Source organism: Xenopus tropicalis, chromosome 6 (genome assembly GCF_000004195.4).
Source record: "Xenopus tropicalis strain Nigerian chromosome 6, UCB_Xtro_10.0, whole genome shotgun sequence".
Lineage (NCBI taxonomy): Eukaryota > Metazoa > Chordata > Amphibia > Anura > Pipidae > Xenopus > Xenopus tropicalis.
This window is the reverse complement of record NC_030682.2, coordinates 79,051,662-79,077,388: the sequence shown is the minus strand read 5'-3', so window position 1 is coordinate 79,077,388 and position 25,727 is coordinate 79,051,662. Positions and strand designations below refer to the sequence as shown.

The window sequence follows — 25,727 nt, the reverse complement described above, 5'->3', positions numbered from 1 at the left end:
ATATTAAAAAGGAAGCCTTCATTAGCTGTTTCCTCAATTGTGTAGTCAGATGAAATATAACAGTTCAGAATTTCTGCTTCTACCCTGCTCTCATCTACCAGCATGGCCAGAACTAGGGGTGGGCAGAAAAGCCATTTGCCTAGGGCGCAATGTTCGGGGGCGCTAGGCACAAGTCTCTGCTACTCTCCTATTCTAAGCCCTTGTCCCCCCACCGGCCACATCTTTATGCCAATAGTGCGGTCGTCGTGCTTATTCTTGCTCACCCATCGCGCCTCCCGCTGCCAGCGGACATGCACTGCACTGTCTACCAGCTGACCTCCGTCTGATGAGGGTACCCTCTCTTCATTTTTTACTATTTCCATATTTAAAAATAATTTGGGGTTCATTTTAATTATTGCTGCAATACCCTTTTCATCTCTGTTTTAGCTTGTCTGATTGTCTGCTTTATTGGCTTCCTTCCCTAAACTATGTTAATTGATTTGAGATGGGTTATTTATAATCATACTTAGCACATGATGAAACATCTGGTGCAAAGTAATTCCTCAGTGTGTATTTATAAAACAGCTTTCATAGCATTTAATGGAATGGCCTGCACGGGGCAACTAGGTTGTATCAGAATTACTCTATGTGCCTCATCCCTGGAATGTTAGGGAACCTGCATGACCAGTATACTAAGACAGAACTTTCACTGATTATTTGTAGATGCACCAGCATTAAGTAGTTAATTAAGGCTAAAACATCATCTTCATATGGGGGGCAGATGTCAAACCAGTTTGGACAAAAACTGCCCAAAAATATCCACGTGCGGCCAGATTTACAGTGGTGCTGTAAGTGTTTCATTCAATAAAAATGATCTGCTTTCTGTTTACATTCTTAGATCTGCAAATAAAAATTTGGCTTTGTTGTGTGTCATCTAGCCTTCTACCTTATTAACCCCTTCCATGCTACTTCTCTTTGTTCCTGCTCTGCTGCATTTTGCCCGTAAACATGTGCGGCAATACAGTCAATAGTGTCAGCACTATGGTACTTTTATGCTGTAATCGAAGATTCTATGGCAAGTGGCAGCAAAACTCAATCGCTGAATGCCAATTACTAACTGAAGACTTATGGCTGATCATACCAGTACAGCATTCACTCACCCACAAATTACTAAACATAACACACTGGCAAAGAAAAACTAAAATGGAATAACTTTTTGTTTTTGAATAATCACAGACAAGGGTACACAATTGAGAAAGATATTTTCTTTAAAATACTGTTATCCAGAAGTACAAAAATGCTCCCATATCATTCCACTCACCTGTAGCACATACACAATTATTACGCATTAATGATTAATGCACGGTCAACATACAGCTTGCCTTGCTAAATATTTTGGCTGTAGACACAAATAATTACATTAAAAGGTTCCTGTTTTTTTCTTAATCACACCATAAACAAAAAAAGCTGAACCACCTATGGATAATTTGCTGTAGGCATAGTTAAGACTATTTTTGCATATTTATTCTTTATGATATGCATCTTGATATTTTAGCTAGCACTTTGCTCTAATACATTGTCTTTTAGAAAAATGCAGGATTAGTATGCTCAATGATACATCGCTTGCAGTGGCGCTTGACAAACCGCAGGGCATCCACTGACACTTCACAATCCTGTACGTTCAGCATCTGTAGGTCAAAGCAGTTGGCTGCCACAATCTGTAGCCCTTGACCTGTGATACTCTCACAAGATTTAAGGCTGAGGCGCTTTAAGTTAAAGCAGTTCAAGGCTAAAAACTCCAAGCCAATATCAGACACTAGAGGGCACTTTCCAATATCCAAGGATTTGAGTTTTGTGCAATTTTTCGCTAGGTACTCCACCCCATGGTCTGTGATTCCTTCACATCCTCGTGCATTGAGGTAGCGCAGCTTGCTGCAATATTTGGCAATGTAACGTATTCCTACATCTGTTATCCTGCCACAGTGGGCTATGCTTAGATAACGTAGCCGTGACTCCAGCTTTGCAATCTCGCGCATGCCAAAATCGCTCACAAAACGGCAGTCACTGACACTCAGTTCCTTAATGGAGGTGCAATATATCATAATATATCGCAGTCCTTCGTCAGTAATGCGAATGCAACGGCGCAGGTACAAATGAGTCAGTTGGGTGCAGTGAGCTGCAATTGTGTGAAGTCCTTCATCTTCAAGGACAAAGCAATCTGTCATATCCAGGTATCGAATAGATATCTGCTTGCCATGCATTGGAGATAGCTTGATGGATGCCTCACGAGTCAGACTGATACATGTAACTTTAGAACAACCTAATGAGATAAAGATATATATTTAACAAAAGAATTCATGGTACAGGGAAAGCAGTTCATACAATTAGCATGCAAACTGCATTATTGTAAAATATACAGTGAAGAGGTAAATGGTAAGACATTTTCATATGGAGTTTATGAAATTTTCATATAAAGTATATATTAAATTGCAGGCAACAGGTACATTCTTCTTCTAATAGAAACGCTGTTATTGCTGAGGAGGAAAACATAAACTTAGATATTAGAATGATAGGGGCTCTTGGTTACTTAACCAAGTCACATTGATATCTCCATTTATACACTTTCAATTTACAATTTCATTAGGGAATATCTTTTGGTTACAGTACATTGCCAACCATACACATTATCCCAAATCCTTAAATTTAGTTGCTCGCAGTAGTTGTACTAAGTAATAAATATCAAATCATGATGTTGCATCTGTATAAGGCCTTAAAAGACAAAATGAAAACAATGGAACTGTCATTGAATACTACACTAAATTGACTGAGGGAAAAGCAAAAGAAAATGGCTTTTTCAGGCAATATACTTAAAGTTGTAATACTTGAATTAACTTTGCAACAAATCTATGATGATGTAGCTGATGGTTTTTTTCTCACCAGTTGAGCTGTTTTGTTACATTTAACAGCATACAATGTTGCGCTTTCCTGAGACACAAGTGCTTCAGAATCTCCTGTATATACAGTTGTCATATGCTGTATTTTCTGTGTATATATTCCCTTTATTTTTACTTTTTTGCAAATTCTTTTGTTTATTCACAACTTTGGTGTTTTCCCCCAATGATTGACTTGTGTTGATGATGTCATTCCCCACTTTTCCCGCCCCTGAATGTTAATTAGGCACTGGTTTAGCTGTGTGAGTCACTTTGAAAAAGGCTAGTGAGGTAGCCGAAACATTAGTCTTCCCAATAAACACCAGATTAATTCTATAAGTCCTGTGAGTGTGGATCTCTTCGCTGCTGTATCTAAAGTTGTAATAGGATGTAATAGGAAGCCCATCTATGATCATTCTCTGCTTTTATTGCTTTTTATTGTCAAAGACATAAGACCCTAACAAACTATTTAATTCCAGACTGCTGTCCCAAATCATGCATCTATAACATAGTCAGACTTTCTGGTATGAAGAGAAGGGTAAGATATTTAAAAATCATTGCCCACCCTCATAACTACACCAAAGTTTACATTGCATGTACATGTACCATTGCATTCAAAGTTATTTCAAGGTTTTTTTTTTTTTTTGTGGCTGTATTTACCTAGACTTTTCTGATAAAGCTTAGTTTACTTAGTTTTTACCTTTCCTTCTCTTTAAACTACATAACAAACATTGCTTTTTAAAGATATATGCTATATTAGTATCACTAAGTAAAAGGTAATGCAAAATTGTTACATAAAAAGGACATCTGTAAAAATGAAGAACAGCTTGTTTAAATAGGACTCAAGGCAATAGATTATTTGGGGTTTCTGCATTATAGATCCTATATATATAGCATCTCAAAAAAGAGAGGAGGATTGATCAATGCACATTCCCTGGGCACCTGTTCATAAGTAAGTTAGTATCTATGCTAGTGCATGTATTTTCAAAAACAGGGTTGTTTAGTTACAAAATTATGATCATAAGATTGGTAAGCCACCATACCACGTTAAGGTAAAGGCAGGGGGGTGGACTAAGCTCTCTGACTCAAACCCATGCCCAGGTCAGGAGACACTTCTCCCAAGAAAGGCTACTATGCAGGGAAGTGCCAGCCTTTGAAAAATATGACCAGACATAAATAGTTAGGACCACCATATGGGATTTACCTTGATGTGATATGGTGGCTTACCAATTTTATGATCATAATTTTGTAACTAAAAACCCCTGTTTTTTTAAATTACATGCACTAGCATAGATACTAATTTACTTATGAAACAGGGGACCAGGGAATGTGCATTGATCAATCCCCCTATTTTTTTGTATGCTTGTAGCTAATTTAGCCAGATCAGTCGCACTTCCAGTGTATTTGTATATTCTATTTAGCGTTGGAGTGCTCCCACTATCCCCTCTTGTGTGTTTATATATAGCATCCCCTCCACTAAAGGTGATAGGTACTGTATGCTATAAACCCATGTTCTTTGTAGAACAATAGTTGTGACAAAAAAGGAAAAAAGGAAGGGGCTTTAAATGAATTAAATATGAAACACACACTAGCATGGCATGCCCTGCACCATCAGCTAATTTCAGTCTTTCCAAATGGATTGATAAAAGATCATTTCAGTAATATCTTTGCAGCAGATCTTATTTAACAAAAGCAGCACATTGTGCTTTATGGAACATTAAACATTATCCAGATGAGAATATGGTGCTGAAGGGGTAATATAAGGGAACTAAACTGAGGGTTGCTTTGTATATTAGTAAAAAAAAATTGGATACTGCCAGAAAAAATTAACTGGAGACAAATAATGGGAATATTGTAAAACAGACTTTAGCACTGGAAAATGTAACATCTTTATTACATTGGGATAAAACATAAAAATGGGCTCACTCATCACAAATCTTCAGGATGGGGGGGACAAGAAACAAAGCACCATATTTTTTGCCAAAATACTCCTCCTCCCATGACTTGCACCTGACACTGAGAGGCACAACTCTTTGCACTCCCATGATGAAGTTGTGCCTGTCGGTGCAGGGCTCTGCATCTGAGCACTTGGCATTCATGATGGGCAAAAAAAGAGGACAAAAAGTTGCATATCACTCTAAAACCCAGCAAAGGACTTTATTGTACCTTTCTTTACTCTGCATAGTTCTGGACATGGTATTTAAGATACAATGTTGTACTGTTTCACCATCTCAGTATCTGTTGAAGACCCTTTCCTTTAAAGGACAAGGAAAACCAGATTCCATGAGGCGTGTTAATATATTATATAAACCCCAAGTGAATCAGATTCCATTTTTTCTCCTGCCATTTTGGGAAATTAAAGCACCATGCTGCCATGTTACTTAGTTCTCCCAGGCAACCCTAGCAATGACTTACACTTGTGTATACGCTTCAGAGTATAATGGGAACATTTTACTTGACTGTGCATGCCCAAGCCCAAACAAGAGATTACAGGGTATAGGGTAAGATGTTGGTGTGACCCTCTGTTAAGGTTTTTCCTAGCCCAGTGACTTTTTTCCTGAAAAGAAGCCTCAGCCTTTAAAAAATTCACTGGGGTGCCTAACATTTTGGCACAATTGATATAGCCTTTCCTTGTCTTTTTAAATGTAACTATATGAAAAGGAGTGATGATCTGCTTTAAACTGAGGCAGAAAAAGTCATTAGCGTGGGGCTCCAAATGCAGACCCATTACTTTCCCCTGCCTGATATTTCCATCTGGGGTTTTGAAAGCTGCATCTCCAGTTAGCAAACAGTGTGCATTTTTATTAGAATATGAATAAATATATGCAAATGTTATATATTTACTCTTTATGTATGTGAATGGAGGCTGTCATAGTGTAATGTGGAAGATCCCCACTCACACAAATGCAAACATGAAAAGAAGGAATTTTGAGCACACACAATAAACTGTGGTCTTATCATATATTGCATGTTTGTGGTATTTAAAGAACAAAGCCTACATATAATTTCAGGCCCCCTTTTTCTTACCCCCTCCTGAACCAAACCAACTGGGAAATGCAAATCTGTATCTATCTATGTATTTTAAAATGTGAAGTGACACATACACTCATAGACTCATACAAATTCCCTTTGATGTTTCCTTATGATGAAAAAATTAGATCTTTCTTTTACCTGATACATCTAAATGCTCCAAGTTTGGGCATAATGATACCACGTCAAAGATTGCCTCATTAGAGATGTTGTAACAGTTGGATACTTCAAGTCTTCTCAGTTCTGGGCAGCACTGGGCAATGATATAAAGTCCTCTATCTGTGAGCCGCCTGCAGCCACTTACAATTACTGTCTCCAACATAAGACAGACGTTGGGTGTATCTTGACAAAGTCTGCGGGTCAACACCTTTAAAGCCCTGTCCACATTTATTGTCTCACCAGTCAGTCGAATAGTCCTCCAAAGCCGAGGATCCCAAGCTATATTATACCAGCGCCGACACACTCTAGCACAGCGGCACAGCTGATTAGTAGGAAGGTAAGAGAAGATCTGAATGATACATTGATCGGGCAGTCTGTCAATGCTTGCATGCTCTTTCTGATGCTTTGAGGCCAATCGTATAAGAGGATGGGTCAGTCGTGTTGGAGGTGGCGCATGAACAATTGCAACAGTTTCTCCTGTGATGGAGGACGATGAGGTGGAAGATCCTCTTCCATTCTGAAATCCATGTAAAGTTGGAGGGCAGATGAGTGCAGGACTTGGTGTACTGAGTGTTCGCATGCTCAGGTCTGAGTCTGGAGAAAACAAGATAAAGAAAAACATTAATATGAATGTACTTGATTGCACACAGGCAAACAGGACTGGTGTAATATACATCTCTATACAAGAATTAGAAACCCATTAGAAACAAGAATTAAAAACAGCTTAGTGTTCCTGTCAGTGGGTTGCAAATATCGGCTTCTGCATCTATCAAATAACATTTGTGTCAGACTTGGTCCAAACTAGACACTGAGGGCCTAAATGTGATAGGTGTCATATAAGTCTATGGTGGAAATCAGAAAGGGCAAATAGGATTAGTCCTTGGCTGGGGACCACTGTGAGATATTATGGCACTCTGGCAAGCCAGTTCAACCTTGCATTAAAGGTTATAAAACTGTTTCAACTGAGTAAAAAGGGTAACATTAAGAGAAAAAAAGTGAAAAGGAACACTGCATGTCTTGGAAATAATAATTCTATTTGCTCTGATCTTTACTGCAGTACACTCAGCAGATCGTTATGGTGAGTAAATATATATTTCCAGTAGACCATGACCATCATCTACATTAGCCCTAAAAAAAGAAAATAAACGAAACATTTTATTACCACTCTTTCAACACCCTGCACAGTGCTTCTCTCTTGTGCAAATGTCAGAGAGAGGCTACATTCTCTGTGCCAGCTGTTATATGATCCCTGTGACGGCTAATGACATTAAACTGGGAAGCTTCCCTGTTGAGCACAACTGAAGAGATAACATGAAGATTAGGCACATAAACTACTGTAAGCCTCTACAGCTATCACCTAGTTTACTTTACAATAATTCACCTTGTCAAAATACCCTTCTGGGTGGCCTCCAAAAGTGGAGTTTAGAGACTTGTCAGCTACATATCATGTACGCCTTCCTACTGATTGCTTGCTGTCTGTATCATGGGTCCAAATCAGTAACTGAACTATATTTTTGTTGACGCAGATGCCAAACTGCTGGGTTAAGGCCACATATGGCCCACTTTTTTATTAAATTACTTAGTTAGAAGTTCTTAAGTAACAGTATATATATTTTATTTATTGCACCTTTTCTTACCCTGTGATGTGAAATGTGAAAATATACAGCACTGCATTTATACGTAGCATTATATAGATATACAGATATAAATAGTAGCTTTCATACCGGCTGCACAGGACTATTTTAAGTATCAGATGGTGCTAATCTGTTAGTGTCGATAGAAACCGCTTTACCTGAGGTAAGCAATGGCAATTCTGAGAGAAAATTTAAATATGCTGGAAAGGTATGAACTATCTAATTTTAGTGGCTTTTGTTTACAATAGTACTTATTAGAAAGAGGACAAAAGATTAAATGTTTATTTAGCAATGGTAATGAAAACACAATCTTATTGGACAATACAGTATTTGCAGAATTAACTAACAGTGGTCATTTTGTAGCAGTAACTAAGAGATGCTGACAATCTACAGACCAGCTAATCTGTTGAAGGCTGTTAAAGCTGAAGACCAACAAGAGAATGAGTAAAGGACACTGTTTGGGCCAGAGGAGTTGGAAGAACTGTCTATGCCTTAAGAACATATCCCTCACTTTCTGGAAGAAAGACTGCATGAAATGGTCCCATATTACTGTACATTTCTAATGTTCACCCTATGGGGGGGGTTCTGTATTTGGCTGTAGAAATCACAGGAGAGCAATGTTGTAGAAAACAAGGACATTCATCAAGAGTAGACATGTAAGTTAAGGACAGGCTCTCAAAACATGCAAGTACCAAGCAGCTGCTCCCTTTTGTCCCAAAAAGCTTTATATATATATATATATATATATATATATATATATATATATGTAGAAAAAAGCCGGCACTCACGTAATATCAGAGTCAATAGTGCCTGGGTGCAGTATATAGGTAAGTATATACAGAGAAGAGAAGAAATGCCGCACTCACAGGTCTTAGTGAAAAAATAAAGAAAATTTATTCAGACAGACTAACGTTTCGGCTGGATCCCCAGCCTGGATAATTAGACACATGGAGGTAGCACCCAGGTGATTTATATTACGGGTTTGGTGTGCTGAAAATTTTGTGGACTGTATATATATATATATATATATATATATATGTAGCCCACTTTTGTTGATTGTGCTGCTACCTGCTGCTACTTATGGCGCTAACAGGAGCCCTGAGCCCCGCTTACTTGGGGGAACAGGTGTTACTTTACTTGATGGTGTGCCTCCACCCAGGATAGGGACAGATTAAACTGCAACTCCCCTCCCTGGGAACTTGATACTGTACTGCAATCTCTGGTCAGGGACTCCCAGCACTCCCGGTACCTTGCCCCTTCCCTTTGGGGTAGCTGCTTACCAAGCAGTGAGGATCCTGTTTGGATGAAGAGACCAGGACACTGGAATGATGCTTAACCAGTGGAACTTATTTATTGCAGATAGAGCAGACAGGCAGGTTACACAGGAGTACTGTTAATTGTCAGGTTACACTCTCCTCCTTGGAGACCCTCTCTCCCTGCAGCTACTCGCGGTACTCCTGCCAAGTGATCCTCCTTTGGGGTTCCCTCCGGTACTCGCGCCAGAAGACCCTCTCTAGGACTCTCCCCGGTACACCCTTGAGACCTCACCCGGTACTCACGCCCGATCACCCACTGGATTAGGCAATCTCCTGAATTTAGCACTGTTGTCCCTGACTCCAGCTATGAATGCTGGGGGATCTTAATCCCTCTATCTCCTGTAGGGGCGATGCCTGCCCACTAATTAACCTGTCTCCCACTCCTAGAGTGAGCTATTACCTTCCAACTTGCTGTCTAAGCACAGGCCTGTCATTCACCTCTGTCCAGAGGGGGTCCCAGGCAGAAAGATCTAACAGCACGTGGCTGCACTCCCTTATATAGTCTAATGCACCGCCCAGTGGCTGCTAACTGAAACTGCAGGGATACTCCCCTTTTCACACAAAAACAACTAAGACCACCTTTAGGTGTCCAAATCCCATGAGGCCACCCTCTAGTGCCTGTCTAAACAGGAACCCTCCTGGGGGCCAATTTTGGAGATCCCTACATTCTCCCCCTTCAAGAAAACTGTCACCTCCCGGCTGACATACCTTATACAAACCATATAACATACTCATTACCATTTACATCCACAACAGCCCCTCCTAGGGTCTGCCAAGGGTACACTGGGTGACCTAGAAGGAAATGTTAAGCACAATAAACATTTCCCACCACCCCATAGTCTTTGTGAAATTCCCCTAAAAGAGTCTCTGTCCCTTTAAGAAATTACACAGACTTCAAATAACTAAAAAGATCAAAGTCTCCACCTCTCCTTTAGGGAGTCCATGTACCAAGGCAATCAGTGCCCTGGGATACCTCCAACCAACGGGTTGGGCACTTGAATCAGTCCTCACTTGACTGATGGACCCTCCTGGGTCAACTTTCTGGCCGGGGGTCCCCCCATGGCCAACACAAGATCTCCCCTCCAGGATTTCAAACAGGAGCAGTCCTTGCCTCCCAACCAGCTGGTTGGCTGTGGTCCAGGTAACCCTCACCCACCCCCACAGTCCCTTCTTGGGAAATCATAAGCCCCTCCTGAGGGGGTACACCATAACATGAGGTGCCACTCACCCCTTTAACAACAGCTCCCTCCTGGGAGTTGAACACGCCCCCTGGGGCTTTACTCCCTGTCTACAATTGGCAGGGTGACTTCTGTGCTGGAGTACCATGGCTCAGGATTCTTCCTGTCGCAGCTGTGCACAGTGTGGCGCAAGACAGTGCACCCCCACCACCACTCTTTCCGCCAGGCTGCCATCCTTTTTGCTTTGTCAGGATCCAAAATCTGTGTACACTCTTTTACACAATGCTTTTCTGTGGCTGACTCACCCTGCTCTAAGATGGCCACCATGACATCACGCTCTCAGTCACGCCCAAGCCTCTTGGAGCACTTTTCAACTATGCCGGCCGGTCGCCCCAAGCCAGTGGGTGGTACCGATGCAAATGGATTGTTACACCCCCCCCTCTGATTCACGCTTGCTCACGTTTGCCTTCCGGGTCCCTTTTGGCACCAACAGCCCTGCAACCCGATTGGCCCAGGTCCTTCTTGCCCCTTTTGCGCCAAAATCCCCTTGGATGCAGGTTGGGGGGGCCCAAACTTTAACATGGACGGAGGTTAGGCTGTATCAATCACACGAGGCCTCAATTCCCTTAGAGCCCTTCTGCACTGTACTTGCTGCTTCAGATCTCAGCAGTGCCTCCAAATGTAGCCCACTTTTGTGACAGTGGCTGCTAACTGAAACTGCAGGGAAACTCCCTTTTTCACACAAAAACAACTAGGACCACCTTTAGGTGTCCAAATCCCATGAGGACACCCTCTAGTGCCTGTCTAAACGGGAACCCTCCTGGGGGCCAATTATGGAGATCCCTACATATATCCCTATATATATATTATACATCAAAAAAGTACCACTCATGCATATAAGCCCATACCTCCAAGCATTCCTGCTTTACTGCTATAAATGAGAAGCTGATGTGCGAGACAGACCAATGACCTAAACATTTAATTGGTTTGTGAGTAAGGAATAGGTCTGAGGTTGTGGTCATACTGCCAAATCTATTTTAAAATGGGAATGCTTGGAGTTACTATAGTTCTTGCTTTTACAAAGTATAATAATGAATAAAGTGATTTTAATACCTAACCAGGTGATTTACCACTATTGCTCCTCTTTATGCAAACAGTCTTATGCAATGTGCATAACCCAGACATATGGCACTGTTACTAAAAAGAACTTTTATCATAGTTGGATGGTTAAAAATAAAAGCAAATAGAGGGACTATAACTGAGGTAAAAAGCAAGCCAAAGGGTTTTTTTTCTATTTAAATGATTTAAAAGCACATAATTTATGGGAACCACAGTTTTCCATAAAATCACAGAGCCAGACGAGCAGATTGTCAACAACAGACATGCTGTAAATATGGAATAGAAGGAATCGCAGGAAGCAGAGTTACATTCTAATGAGCTGTTTTGGACCATCTATCCACTATAGCAACAACAGAGGGAAAAGAACATTCTTCATCATTTCTGCTAAATGAATCTCACATTAATACAATACATTCTCTACCACTGGCAATTGTTCTCGCTATATACTGGTATTCTGCATACAGCAGCCATTTGGTTCTAATAAACAAAGCCTATTAAAAGTGAAATGATTTATTTTAATGTAACAAACCATCTAGGCACTTGGTGATTTCAGATTTATGGCAGCAGCACCATACTTCTAATTTTCCATTTACATCTGTCAGCTGTGAAGCGTGCATTGCAGTTTTATATTCATGCAGAAAGAATAGCAATTCAAAAACACTAATAGGGATTTTTAAACAATTCTATGCTATATATTATCAGAATTGTATTCTACAAATTACAAAGTGAAATCCATTTTAATTATATCAATGCTAGAATGTGCCTGAAATCTAGATCCTGAACCTGAGATGGAGATAGAGATGGAGAAAAAAAAGCTCAAATTGCACAGTGAGGGTGGTATGTGCTTAGCTTTCCAACAGATGGAGCACCATCCAGACTGAAATCTTTGAACAGTGCAATCAGTTGCTGTACCTGTGGAGAGGTGACAGGTCTATAAAGGCATGAGAACAACTAAAACTTGGCACTGAATATATTTCATATATTTCAGACCTCTCCAGGGCCCCAGCAATATTTTTCTCAGGACTACCACCACCACCACCACCAGCAAGGGGGCCCTGTACACCATATAGTGCAGGCTGGGGACAGCCACCATATTGCATAGGAATTTTAAAGTCATGTAAATTAAGACTTTTGGGCTGTGGTGCAAAATCTGCACTGATCCCCCTTCCCACTATTGGCAGGCCCCATTTTCAGATGGGCCATGGTGCAGTTACATTCCCCCATTCCCCACCCCATGTAGTTTCCACCACTGGGCACATTTTCTAAATCAGAAATCAAATGTAAAAAGTCTTGGAAAGCAACACAAGCATCATAAAAGTTCATGGAGGTGCCAAATAAGGGCTAAGATTGGCTATTATGTAGCCTCTATGCACACTATCAGCTTACAGGAGGCTTTATTTGGTAGTAAATCTTGTTTTTATTCAACCAAAGCCAGGAATTCAAAAATAACTACCTGGTTTGGGGGCACTGAGAGCAACATCGAAGGGGCTAGTGAGCCACTGGTTGGGATCGCTGCTTTAGAGAATATAGTTACCAACGGAAACAAACAGCAAACAATATTGGCTACTGCAGATATGTGATTAAAAACAAGATTTGTTTGATTGTTATAGGTAACTGCACATTTAATTTAGCACATGTGTTAGTATATATGTTCTGCTGTCCATTCCACACAACACAAACATGTAGTAAGTATTTATCTATGTACTGGAAAGGAGTTGGAGCTTATTTGCTAGCACAGCTGTAGCATATCATAAGCCATTAGCTTTACTAGGTCTGGTATTAAATGGCACCTAAGGCTGATGCCACACGTGGCGTTTTTACGCTGCGTTTTTTCTCAGCCTAAAAACGCTGCACAAGCCACACAGCCCCTGACTATGGCGTTTTTCAGCCTAGAACTGGTGACGTAGCAAATCCCGTTTCCATGGTGCTAATAGTGCAAAATAGTAAAAAACGCCGCGTATTTCAGCTAGGTCTGGCAGCTACCTTTGTGTATACATAGGAATAGCTTGCTTTGCAAATACTGGCGTATTTCAGCCAACGCTTGAAAAATCCGTGCTAAGGCTGATGCCACACCAGGCGTAGGGCTGATTTTTTCGGCAAGCGGAAAAACGCTTGCCGAAAATTCAGCCCTACGCCTGCTACTTGTGCCTGCACCCGAATGAATGGGATACGCTCGGGTGAAGGCACAAGTAGCCGATATACGCATGAAAACGCGAGACTTTGCATTCTCTCGCGTTTTCATGCGTATATCGGCTACTTGTGCCTTCACCCGAGCGTATCCCATTCATTCGGGTGCAGGCACAAGTAGCAGGCGTAGGGCTGAATTTTCGGCAAGCGTTTTTCCGCTTGCCGAAAAAATCAGCCCTACGCCTGGTGTGGCATCAGCCTAAGGCATTTTCTAGCGTATTTACGCTTTGTGTGGTTTGCCTCGAGTCTTTTCAAGTTATTTCTATGGATGATGATATCGGGCGTTTTTCAGCCGCTGAGAGAATTAGAAAAAACGCAGCGTAAAAACGCCACGTGTGGCATCAGCCTAATACTTAAAAATGAATGGAGTTGCCAGCCAGCACAACCAGCACTCTGGATGGGAAAACAATAGTAGTTTTCTAAAAAAAAAATCACTTTATCTAGCACTCCAGGCTTCACATTAGTAAGACATGCATGCTTGTGATGTATAATCAGCCTACTTCACACTGCACACTCCCTTCTTATGCACATTCGTTTGCCCAAATATGGGCACCCGCTCTCTCCTGGTTTGGGAGCCAGAGCACTAGATTTAAACTTTTCTTAGAAAATTACAATTGTTTCCATTATATAAAGTGTTGTCTCTGTTAACCTGCATCTCTGGTGGGGGAAACAATTTTTAGGTGATTTATAAGTTGCAAGGCATAATTTACCAAGTGCAGGGCATGATATAAAGTGCAAAAAAACAGGTGCCAACCACACTTTTCACTTTGCCACTGCTTTGGCAATGCTGTATTCATAATGGGTAGGCAGGAGGCAGTATGCGGGGATCCTGTTGGATGCCTAGGAACAACAACAGGTGCAGAACGCAGCATGGCTCTAAATGTTAACCCTATGGCTGGGGGGTTCTGTGTTTGGCTGGGGGTTCTGTTAACCCTATGGCTGGGGGTTCTGTGTACCCCTTCGTCAGGCATGCCTGACGAAGTGATACGCCCCCGAAACATTGCTACACTTTGAATAAACACACAGGGACTAAGCCCCGCTTGCATTATACGTGCTAGTCATTTTTCTTCTTGGCTCTGTACTAATTATCTGCCTATAGTAGTAAGAAGCACAGGGCTGTGTTCATACAGTTATCTAGAATGCTTGGGGTTTTCCATGAACTGTACCTTAAAGCTACCAATCCATTTACATATAACATTATTAAGATAGGTTTCCAAATATGTAAAAAGATGCACAGAGTGCCTGTATTAAAACATTTTACTGTGCAAACTATTCTTCTGCAAAAAAGGATATGCCAACACAACTTGTTTTGCAAGTTTGTTAGCCCAAAAGTTGAATTGGCCAGCTGAATAAAAACAGAAGTAGTTTATGAGTTTAGGGGATCACTGCAAGGAATTTTTGGGCTCACTGTAAAGAATGTTTGTGTTTATAGTCATCGACTCCCACGAGTCACATATAGGATAGTTAACAGTCTGTCTGTTGATTTCACTAACCCATGGGGCCAGAGAGACCACCAACTTAGCTGTATTTTCCAGCTACTCCTGATGTCCCATTTAGCTAGAATGCTTGACCTATAAACCAAGGAATGTACTAAACAAGAGAAGACAAACTCATGTTCTGCTTTGGATAAAAAAATTCCAGTGCATTTATTAAGATTTACTGTAACAATGAAACAAAGAAAAAGTTTATATTTGGGTTTTACCAGATATCTATATGCTTTAGGTAAGCACAGTCACAATAAGCAGTGCTGGGCCAAGCAAAGTCCCATTCACAATTGCTCTCTCCCTCCAAAGTCAGAAGCAGGGGAACTGATGGGTCATCGTTGCTTTTTTAGCAGGCTGCTGCTCGGACTTACAGGAGGGCTGAGAGGAAGGTAGGTGTACAGAATAGGTATGTGCCTAGCACCCTTCCAATGTTGAGCTCTAGACACATGCCTCTTTTGCCTACAACTAGTTCCAGCCTTGACGATAGGCTATAGAGTGCCAGATTTGTTGCTAGGTTGTTTCCATGTGCTTATTGTGTTTTTACTATAGGTGCTGTGAACTAAAGTTCCATGCGAATGAAGGGTTGTTGTCTGTCCTTTTATTTAATGGGCCAGGCACACAGCAGAAGGAACCACTAAACATTTTTAGATTATAGAGCAGGGGGAAAATGAGATTTCTACAGACAGAAAATAATATCCATTGCATAACAGTATATAAAGGACATTGTTACATGCAAAAAACAAGTAAATATGCCTTCTCCTTTAAAGATAACAGGTGTTGCACAGAGTATCATAAATAGCGCCAAACACAAATGCTGTGCTGATCTGTATCATTGTTCAGGTAACTTGATTTCCTACAAAGGAACCACAAGCAACAACAGGCAATTCCCACAAGTACTAGTAAATGTTTGAAAAGGTAAGTTAAATGTCTGCCTACTTTAATTTTTTATATACCAGAGGAAAATACAACACATTGCACTCATCTCCTGCACTTTCCTGTAAGTGCCAAAAAATCACCAAGTCATGCAGCCCATGGGGTAGATTATTTGCAAGAGCTAAATGTGTTCTTAACTATAAATCAGCCAGATCGTCTGCTCAGCAGATGCACAAATCAAAGCCATGTGTGATGAGAGTGTCCCTGAAGTGGCAGAGCTATGAGAGTGCAGGAAAGAAGTATGCTGAAGTGCAGGCCAGCAGGGTGTTAGGAAAGCAGCCTTGGTTATGTTCTGTCAGCACCTTTCCTGCTCTCTGCTGCATAGCTTTTGTGGGACAGGACATGCCGAACAATCATGTCTGCTCTGGAATGTCCCAAATGGTGACTGTGCAACTAAATGTATTAATAAATTCTTTATAGAATTTTAGAATGCCAAACTATGGTACATTAACTTGACGCATGCACAACCAATTTTATAGAATAAACGTGGCACCTCTACAGCACAGTGCTGTCCTAGCTGAAAATAAAAGTAGGGTTACCACCTTTCTGTTTCTAGAACTTCGGGCAGGGGAGTGGGTGGTGACATCAGGGGGCGTAATTATGAAGTAGGGAACTGCAATTGGCCAGTCCCCGCATCAGTCAAGCAGGGGAAATTTCAAGGGCCCCCCCTTCGAGGATATTTAAATGCCCCCATCATATATATATAAGTGCGGCAGTGACCTGGAAGCAGCAGAGGTGGCAGGTGCTTGTAGGTCCCCTCAGATCCCAGCGGCAGTGGGGCCTTATATACAGGTCCTTTTCAAAAAATTAGCATATTGTGATAAAGTTCATTATTTTCTGTAATGTACTGATAAACATTAGACTTTCATATATTTTAGATTCATTACACACAACTGAAGTAGTTCAAGCCTTTTCTTGTTTTAATATTGATGATTGTGGCATACAGCTCATGAAAACCCAAAATTCCTATCTCAAAAAATTAGCATATTTCATCCGCCCAATAAAAGAAAAGTGTTTTTAATACAAAAAAAGTCAACCTTCAAATAATTATGTTCAGTTATGCACTCAATACTTGGTCGGTAATCCTTTTGCAGAAATGACTGCTTCAATGTGGCGTGGCATGGAGGCAATCAGCCTGTGGCACTGCTCAGGTGTTATGGAGGCCCAGGATGCTTCAATAGCGGCCTTAAGCTCATCCAGAGTGTTGGGTCTTGTGTCTCTCAACTTTCTCTTCACAATATCCCACAGATTCTCTATGGGGTTCAGGTCAGGAGAGTTGGCAGGCCAATTGAGCACAGTAATACCATGGTCAGTAAACCATTTACCAGTGGTTTTGGCACTGTGAGCAGGTGCCAGGTTGTGCTGAAAAATGAAATCTTCATCTCCATAAAGCTTTTCAGCAGATGGAAGCATGAAGTGCTCCAAAATCTCCTGATAGCTAGCTGCATTGACCCTGCCCTTCATAAAACACAGTGGACCAACACCAGCAGCTGACATGGCACCCCAGACCATCACTGACTGTGGGTACTTGACACTGGACTTCAGGCATTTTGGCATTTCCCTCTCCCCAGTCTTCCTCCAGACTCTGGCACCTTGATTTCCGAATGACATACTTTGGACCACTGAGCAACAGTCCAGTGCTGCTTCTCTGTAGCCCAGGTCAGGCGCTTCTGCCGCTGTTTCTGGTTCAAAAGTGGCTTGACCTGGGGAATGCGGCACCTGTAGCCCATTTCCTGCACACGCCTGTACACGGTGGCTCTGGATGTTTCTACTCCAGACTCAGTCCACTGGTTCCGCAGGTCCCCCAAGGTCAGGAATCGGTCCTTCTCCACAATCTTCCTCAGGGCCCAGTCACCTCTTCTTGTTGTGCAGCATTTTCTGCCACACTTTTTCCTTCCCACAGACTTCCCACTGAGGTGCCTTGATACAGCACTCTGGGAACAGCCTATTCGTTCAGAAATTTCTTTCTGTGTCTTACCCTCTTGCTTGAGGGTGTCAATGATGGCCTTCTGGACAGCAGTCAGGTCGGCAGTCTTACCCATGATTGCGGTTTTGAGTAATGAACCAGGCTGGGAGTTTCTAAAAGCCTCAGGAATCTTTTTAAGGTTTTTAGAGTTAATTTGTTGATTCAGATGATTAGGTTAATAGCTCGTTTAGAGAACCTTTTCATGATATGCTAATTTTTTGAGATAGGAATTTTGGGTTTTCATGAGCTGTATGCCACAATCATCAATATTAAAACAAGAAAAGGCTTGAACTACTTCAGTTGTGTGTAATGAATCTAAAATATATGAAAGTCTAATGTTTATCAGTACATTACAGAAAATAATGAACTTTATCACAATATGCTAATTTTTTGAAAAGGACCTGTACACCACTGCTATCTAGCCTATTTAGCACCTAGCATTTTATATAAACTGCAATCATTTCAGCGCTGCTAGCTGTTTTTTTAGATGTGTCCCTAAATATTAAAGTGATCTGTTTCCCTAATCTAGCAGGGCCCAGAGTAGTGGCTTTGAGGCCCCAGTCTGACGGTCAGTTGTGGTGAGATTTGCAAAAAGTGCCTATTTCATATCCCAGCTACTCCTGGAATTACAGTTTGAAGGGCATTTATAGTGAGATTTGGGGGTGAACCCTAATCTGGTGTCCTATATATTTTTGCAACTATGCCTGAAACAGTAATGTTTTTAAATGTTGCAAACTGAAAAGCCAGTTAGTGTATACACAGTACAGTAGGGACATTAGGTTTTAACCTCCGCAAAGGCAGGGACTGAACACATGATGTATAATATCTGTAAAGTGCAGCAAAATTTGTTAGCTTTATACAAATTAGTGCAAATTTATAAAAAAGTTTGAAAAAAAAGCAAACACAAAAAAATGGTGACAAACCCCAAGCAGATTTTTTTTTTCCCCTGAATGCTAACTTATCTACGTAACTAATCTAAGAAAATAATTTAACCAAAAAGGCGAGTTTGTGGTTTTTTTTCCCAGAAAAAAAGCCGCAGGCTGGCAAGAATCATATTTTTTTATTTGTTTTCAAAGAGGCTGAAAAATATCCAGTGCTCTGTTGCTTGTCCATCCATTGGCCGTGTCTGTAAGGAGCTGTATGATTTATGATTGGAATTTTTGTTATTTCTGTTCCTTTTTTCCCAGTAATATGGTAAAATAACCATTAGAAAATATTTCCATAGACTTCTATACAACCGTGCCAGCTTTTACTTGCCAAGATTTTTCTGGTGAATTTTTTGAGTTTTGTTTCTTTAATACAGTAAATCTTGATAATTTACGGTTTCAGAAAATACTTGCATATATTTTTCGCTTTCCACTTTTTTCAACTTCTTTTTATAAAATCAAGGAAAAATGGCAACTCAACTTTTAGAAATCTGCCCCTAAAAACACTATTAATGGAGAAGGAAAGTCATTTTGGCATTTTACTGCCAATAGATTTGCCACTTTAGTGCCACCTAGAACAATATATTTATTCTGCAGAAACCGTTAACGTACCTGAGTAAACAGCTTTAGAAGCTGTCTCTGTTTGCTTAAAGGAACAGTAACACCAAAAAATGAAAGTGTTTTAAAGTAATTAAAATACAATGTACTGTTGCCCTGCACTGGTAAAAGTTGTGCCTACCTCAGAAACACTACTATAGTTTATATAATACCCAGCCATTCTAGCTGGAAAAAAGGAGAAAAGGCACAGGTTACGTAGCAGATTACAGATAAGCTCTGTACAATACAATGGTGAATGGCTGCCCCCACAACATGCAGCAGCTTTGTTTACTAAACTATAGTAATGTTTCTAAAAAAAAATACCAGTTTTATCAGAGCAGGAGAACAGTATATTACATTGTAATGACTTTAATTCACTTTCATTTTTTGGTGTTATACTGTCCCTTTAAGATAGCAGCTGCCATTTTAAGTTGCTTCCTTCCTGCAGTCTCTAGCCGTTATATCTGAGATCCCACATTCCTAAGGGAGGGGGGAGGGAGTTCTTAGAATTCTGGTGGGAGGGGGGAGCAGGATAGGGGAGGGGGGAGCAGGAGAGGGGAGAGAGGAGAGAACTGCTCATACTCTGGCCCCGGGAATTAAGAATGTTTCTGAGAGAGTAAGTCAGACACTGGAACATCATGTTTACAAAAAAAAGAGACAAGACATCCTGTGTTTCTTTTGATAGTGGACTCAGTGCAGCATTACTGTGAGTGCGTATGGCTGTATTTACAGTATAAAGACCTTTCCAATAAAGCTTACTTTGTTTTACCTTTCCTTCTCCTTTAATGTGGGCCCTAGCCAATTGTTAAAACCAAAAAGGGTGGATAAACTAAAAAAGTACAGATTTGTAACTAGTAACACAGTTGCTTTAAAACATTTTATGTACAAGTGACATCACAAAAATGGAGGGCATGGCTGTACTGCATGCAAAGAATTTACTGGCTAGGTGCAAAGGCACTGTGGAAATGGCTGGGGATGGGGGCGGGGTTACACTTTACTGTAGTCAGACAATCAGTTAGGAAAGAAGTAAAGGAAAAGTACACATTGTAGATACTGATTTCAATAGCAAATACACTGATCGATAACTATAAAATAATTGAACATATGTATAATGGAATACAGGTATGGGATCCCTTATTACAGAACGCCTGTCTCCCTTAGACTCCATTTTAATCAAATAATACAACATTTTTAAACTGATTTCCTTTTTCTCTGTAGTAATAAAACAGTACCTTGTAATTGATCCCAACTAAGATACAAATAATCTTTACTGGATGCAAAACAATCCTATTGGGTTTAATTAATGTTTTATAGATTTTTTAGTAGACTTTAGGTATGGAGATCCAAATTACGGAAAGACTCCTTATCCGGAATACCCTTGGTCCCGAGCGTTCTGGATAATGGGTCCTATACATTTATTATTATACTATCAGGAAGACTTGTACTACTGAAAATAACAAAAAGGAATCAACTAAAGAGAATGAATGGGTATATGAGATTTTCAGGAATACCAGAGGTAAATAAATATGTATATATCATAAAGCTGGCCACACATGTGGTTGACCGAATAAAACTTATCTGTGCAGGCCCATGTTGTTCCAGGACAATCTAAGAGCTACATACACACATTGAATCGGGTCAGTAAGTATCACCAGCAGAGCAATCACACACCATGCTAGTTTCTATAAAGCACACAGTAATGAACTCTGATGAAAAGTATCCAGCAGGAGGAGGAACATTTGTATTTATGCAGTTGCATTTTTGACTGTTATGCATTGTGCCCAAGTCTTGGGTTGATGCTTTCATGTTAAGAATCAGAATTCTTTTAGTGAAAATAAAAAAGGATATGTGTGTATGTTAGGAGGGGGGTAAGGGTTAGAGTGCCTCTGAACTGGGAACACTTAAATTACAGGGAACAGAAACCCAAACAATGAACTGATGTAAACTCAATTTATTTTCTATTGTTAATACCAGACTCAATGGAGTCAGCAACCCTAGGGTTAATTTAGTACATATTATTATATTTATTATGCTGTGAAAAAAGAATTCCGGCGGAAGAAAAAACGCAAATTTACGCAAAAAATTACGCCGATTTTACACTGGTTTTTACGCGGCGAAGCCTGCTGATGCGTGGCACCGTTTTTTACACAACATAATAAATATGCCCCTGAATGTCACTGGCACTTTGACATTGATAGATCTGTTTAGCTGAAAGGCTATATAATATCTCACATATAACCAAAAATAGAAAATGAATATCTATTGTAAAAGTTTACTTTAAATAAATGTATAAACAAGGCAAGGCTACTCTAGGGTGGTGGCAAATCTCTCACAGATCGCATCGCAACTCACACTCTACCGCTGTCTCTTTGCTATCTTACCTCTTCCCATTACTCAACCTTCTCCCAGATTTTTCAGCAATGGAAAATTTCCTTCCTAGTACCTTTAACAGGAGCTACTATGTTGAGATTAGCACTATTTCAGCCTCCTATTACGAACTATACATATGGGCAAGATGATCACTTTGTTTATTTGGCTTTTAGAACAGAAACAAAGCTATAATAACAGAATTGTTTGCAAAGTTTCTGAAAATCAAAACAAAAATTTTATGTACCCTATCCCCTCCATTATGGTAAATGGTCATGGTTTGCCTTATATAACTGCACATTTTATTAGTTATTGTATTTCACTATTACCAAATGAACATGCAATTATATCCTTTGGATATTCTTTTTATATATTTGGCTGCTTCTTCAATAGTATTTGAAAATTAAATTATATGGACCATATGTTCTCTATAACAACACTTTTTGTATACATCTGTATGGATATAACATGCTTTCCCTGTTTTCTTCTTTAGGTGATGTCTGCCATTTTGGCCTTCTCGCAAGAAATCCCCAGAGTTTGTCTCTTCTTAATAGTAATAAACACAAGGAATAAAATCTCTTTCCAGAATGTAAACTTGGCAGAAACCCCCAGAACATACAAAAGAACAATTGACAACCTTTTCAAAATGGAATTTTAACTAGCTATACAAAAAGCAGCAATGTGCCTCACTTGGCTAGCCAGCTCTGGAAGTCTCTTCACTGTAGCGATCCATTCCCTGTATTTATAAGATCTATTAATCTATGTTTGTTTAGCAAAGGAAGATGCTTGTCTCTTAAGACCTAACCACTTAATTCTATCCCAAGCAAAATATTATGGCTTGATGTTTGTGTGCTGCAATTCTTTCTTCCCTCCCCTTGGTGTCTGTGATTAAATAGCCAGAATAAACAGGGAAAAAATTTGATTCAGCACTCATGGGATTGCCCACATATCAACCAAAACTTTACTTTGTTGTATAGCTTATAATAATTAGACCACATAATTACACATTGGTACAAATATAGCTATTAGAACAAAATTATACTTGGCATTCTCTACTGATATATAGTGGCAATTAATTTTCATTATTATTTGAATTTGTATAAACCAAAGAAAATCTATTCATTAATACATTTGCAGTGAGTGAAAATAGTTATAAAAGGCCAGCTGTGAGGATATCCAACAGCCTTAGTGGCTGTTTGTTTTGCACATCCACACAAATGGCCAAACAGCAATGTTCCAATAAATCGGTCAATGAACCAAGCAAATACACATACTGAAAAGAGATATTACATTTTCAGCAAACCATTCCACATCATGGATAATACATCAGACCCTTACAATCTAAGGTCTCTATTGCATTTACACAGATTATGCTCATTGTTATTAGGAACCAATTAATCTACCTGTATCTTTTAGGAGTGTGGGACAAAACCATAGTATTTGGACAAACTCATGCAAGCACAGGGAGAACATACAATCTCCTTGCAGATAGAGCTTTGCTTGGAATCAAACCTAGAAATCCAGCAAACCTCCAGCAATAACCATTGCACCACCATGCTGGACATGGTTGCACCAAAAACTGCTTTAATCAGTTAGAAGAATTTGACATTCCTGAATATTTGCAGATATGAGTTTGTGCCCTGCTGAGTAGATATGCAGGGAATTTGAGGCACTTGAAGCATAGTACCAATAGTAACAATTTGGGCTTTTTCTGGCTGAATCAATTCAACTGGCTTCACAGGTACTTCTCCACTGGCAGAAAAATGACATAGGACAAAATGCCCCATGTCCAATAGGCTTTCAGTTATTTGCCCAAGACAAAATTTCCAGTGACATTTCATTTATCTCAAATATATTGGTAACTGTACCTGAAAATGGCCCCATTATATTACTGTAATAGGCCTAGGGGTTTTGCTTGTCTGTGAACTGGTAGAGGCCTTGGGCAAGTAACTTAATTTCACTGCATCTTTGTTTCAAGGGGGTATGTGTGAGTAGACATGGTAGCCTCTTTAATCCAAACCTTGGGAGGTTTTTGGTGACGCCCTGTCTTTTTTATCCCAACCATACCCAAATTCAAAGCAACCGACACCTCCATTCCCGGATGCGGCCATTCCTTTTGCTCTGCTCAAAATAGGTTACCAAAAAATTATTTTGGTAACCTTGCAATTAAAATTGACTGCTGTTAAATCTTTTGTATACTATATAAAGGACTATATTTTTTTAATACTACCACTGTGCCTGTGTTTTATGTGTGAAAACCCTTATCCTATTTAAAATTATTTTGGTGCCCTGTATATGGGTACTGTTTTTTGGGTTTCTTGCACCAAACACCTATATTGATGTTCTTTTTTATGCAAAGTGAGTGCCCTCCATTTATGTATATTTACTATAAGTACTTAATCATAAACTTTTCACCCTGACCCACTGTATCTCTTTTCCTAAGGGCTTGGTTGTTTTATTTTAAAGAAGAGACACACTGTTCTGGAGCAATACGTTAGTGACTTGTTGACTGTTTACCTTGTGACCATCTTTGCATGATTATATCATTTTCCCACTTATTTGGCTGCACAATAGATTTAGCCATGGAAAAATGGGTAAAAAAAAAACCCAGCAAAGAATATTTTAGAATTGCAAGTATCAACCAAACAAATGTTCACATTTTTATCCCCAATATGTGATTGTATCGTTATACAAAGACTACTTCTGCCATACATATTGCTTTCTAATGTTGGTATGTGCAAAGCACTATGCTTAAAACTATAGCAGGGGATTCACTTAGCGGGAAATATCGACTACAAAGAACCCATTTTCAGCATAGCAGGACCGTTTATACAAGTGGTTGTAATAATCATTCTACCTCATTGTGGGCCATACTGCTTTCACAGTAAAGGCCTGACCCTGTAAATCTTTGTAGGAATCTCTTCCACTCCCACCCATGTTCATTTGCATGATATATAAGCATTAATGATTCTCTTCCAACAGAGTATATTTGGCCTTCATACAACAATTATACATTCTGTTAATGTACACAATCATATTCTTGTTTAGGCCACTTACACTTTTGAAAATGAACATACCAGCAAATTGATTCTTTTCAGAATCGTATTTTATTTCAGTTAAGTTTTGGTGTAACAATTTGCAATACTACATACTGCATTTTAAGCACATGACTTGCATTTATAAGACAACAGAATAAAGAGAGAGAAAAAAATGCACATAGCCTCAATATGTAACATTTTTACACATTCAGCTTTTTTTAGAGACCTGAGTGAGACCTATATTTTGGTGCTCTGCTGTTTATACTTTGCCCAATTCAAGAAAATTCCCAGGCACAGCTAGACTCTGCACCATAGAGCTGGGAGGCCCATCAGGCCAACAAGGAGCCACATGAAGCTCCTCTGTGTTCAGCTGTGGTCTCCAGTGCTAAGGGACCCACTAGTAACTAGTTTCATGGAGTTCCCAGAAATGTTTATATGCATGCACATATAAGATCATTTACAAAGGCAGGTGCAATAACACAAATAACCATGTTTTTACCCACAACACTGTGTTCTTTACTTGAAATTCAGCATCATCAAAATAACATGTTCCACAAAGTGCACAATCAACCAATGTGGATAAGCATACCATAAAATATGTTATAAAACAAGCATTGTACACAAGTAAAGTAAATATTCTAGAAATAACACTATTGGTTCACAAAACATGGATACAATTGTTACAATGTTGGTAATATAATTAAATATTATACTGAATAATAAAATGGCAGAAGTGGAGAAGAAACCCATGTTATCCGGAAAGCTCTGAATTACGGAAAGGCCATCTCCCATAGACTCAATTTCAATCAAATAATTCAAAATTTTAAAACTGATTTCCTTTTTCTCTGTAATAATAAAACAGTACCTTAGAATTGATCCCAACT

The 25,727-nt window shown here is 39.8% G+C and overlaps 1 protein-coding gene across 1 annotated transcript in view; it reads right to left on the bottom strand.

Annotated features, from left to right (window-relative positions):
* Positions 1-1,178: 1,178 nt before the first annotated feature.
* fbxl7 (F-box and leucine-rich repeat protein 7) overlaps positions 1,179-25,727 on the bottom strand; it is a 137,272-nt gene continuing 112,723 nt past the window's right edge. The window contains exons 3-4 of the mRNA XM_002933123.5: positions 6,081-6,692; positions 1,179-2,299 (exon numbers count right to left, since the gene is read on the bottom strand). Of these exons, the coding sequence (XP_002933169.1) occupies positions 1,563-2,299; positions 6,081-6,692 (1,349 nt within the window). The 3' untranslated portion in view covers positions 1,179-1,562. The remainder of the gene's footprint in view (positions 2,300-6,080; positions 6,693-25,727) is intronic.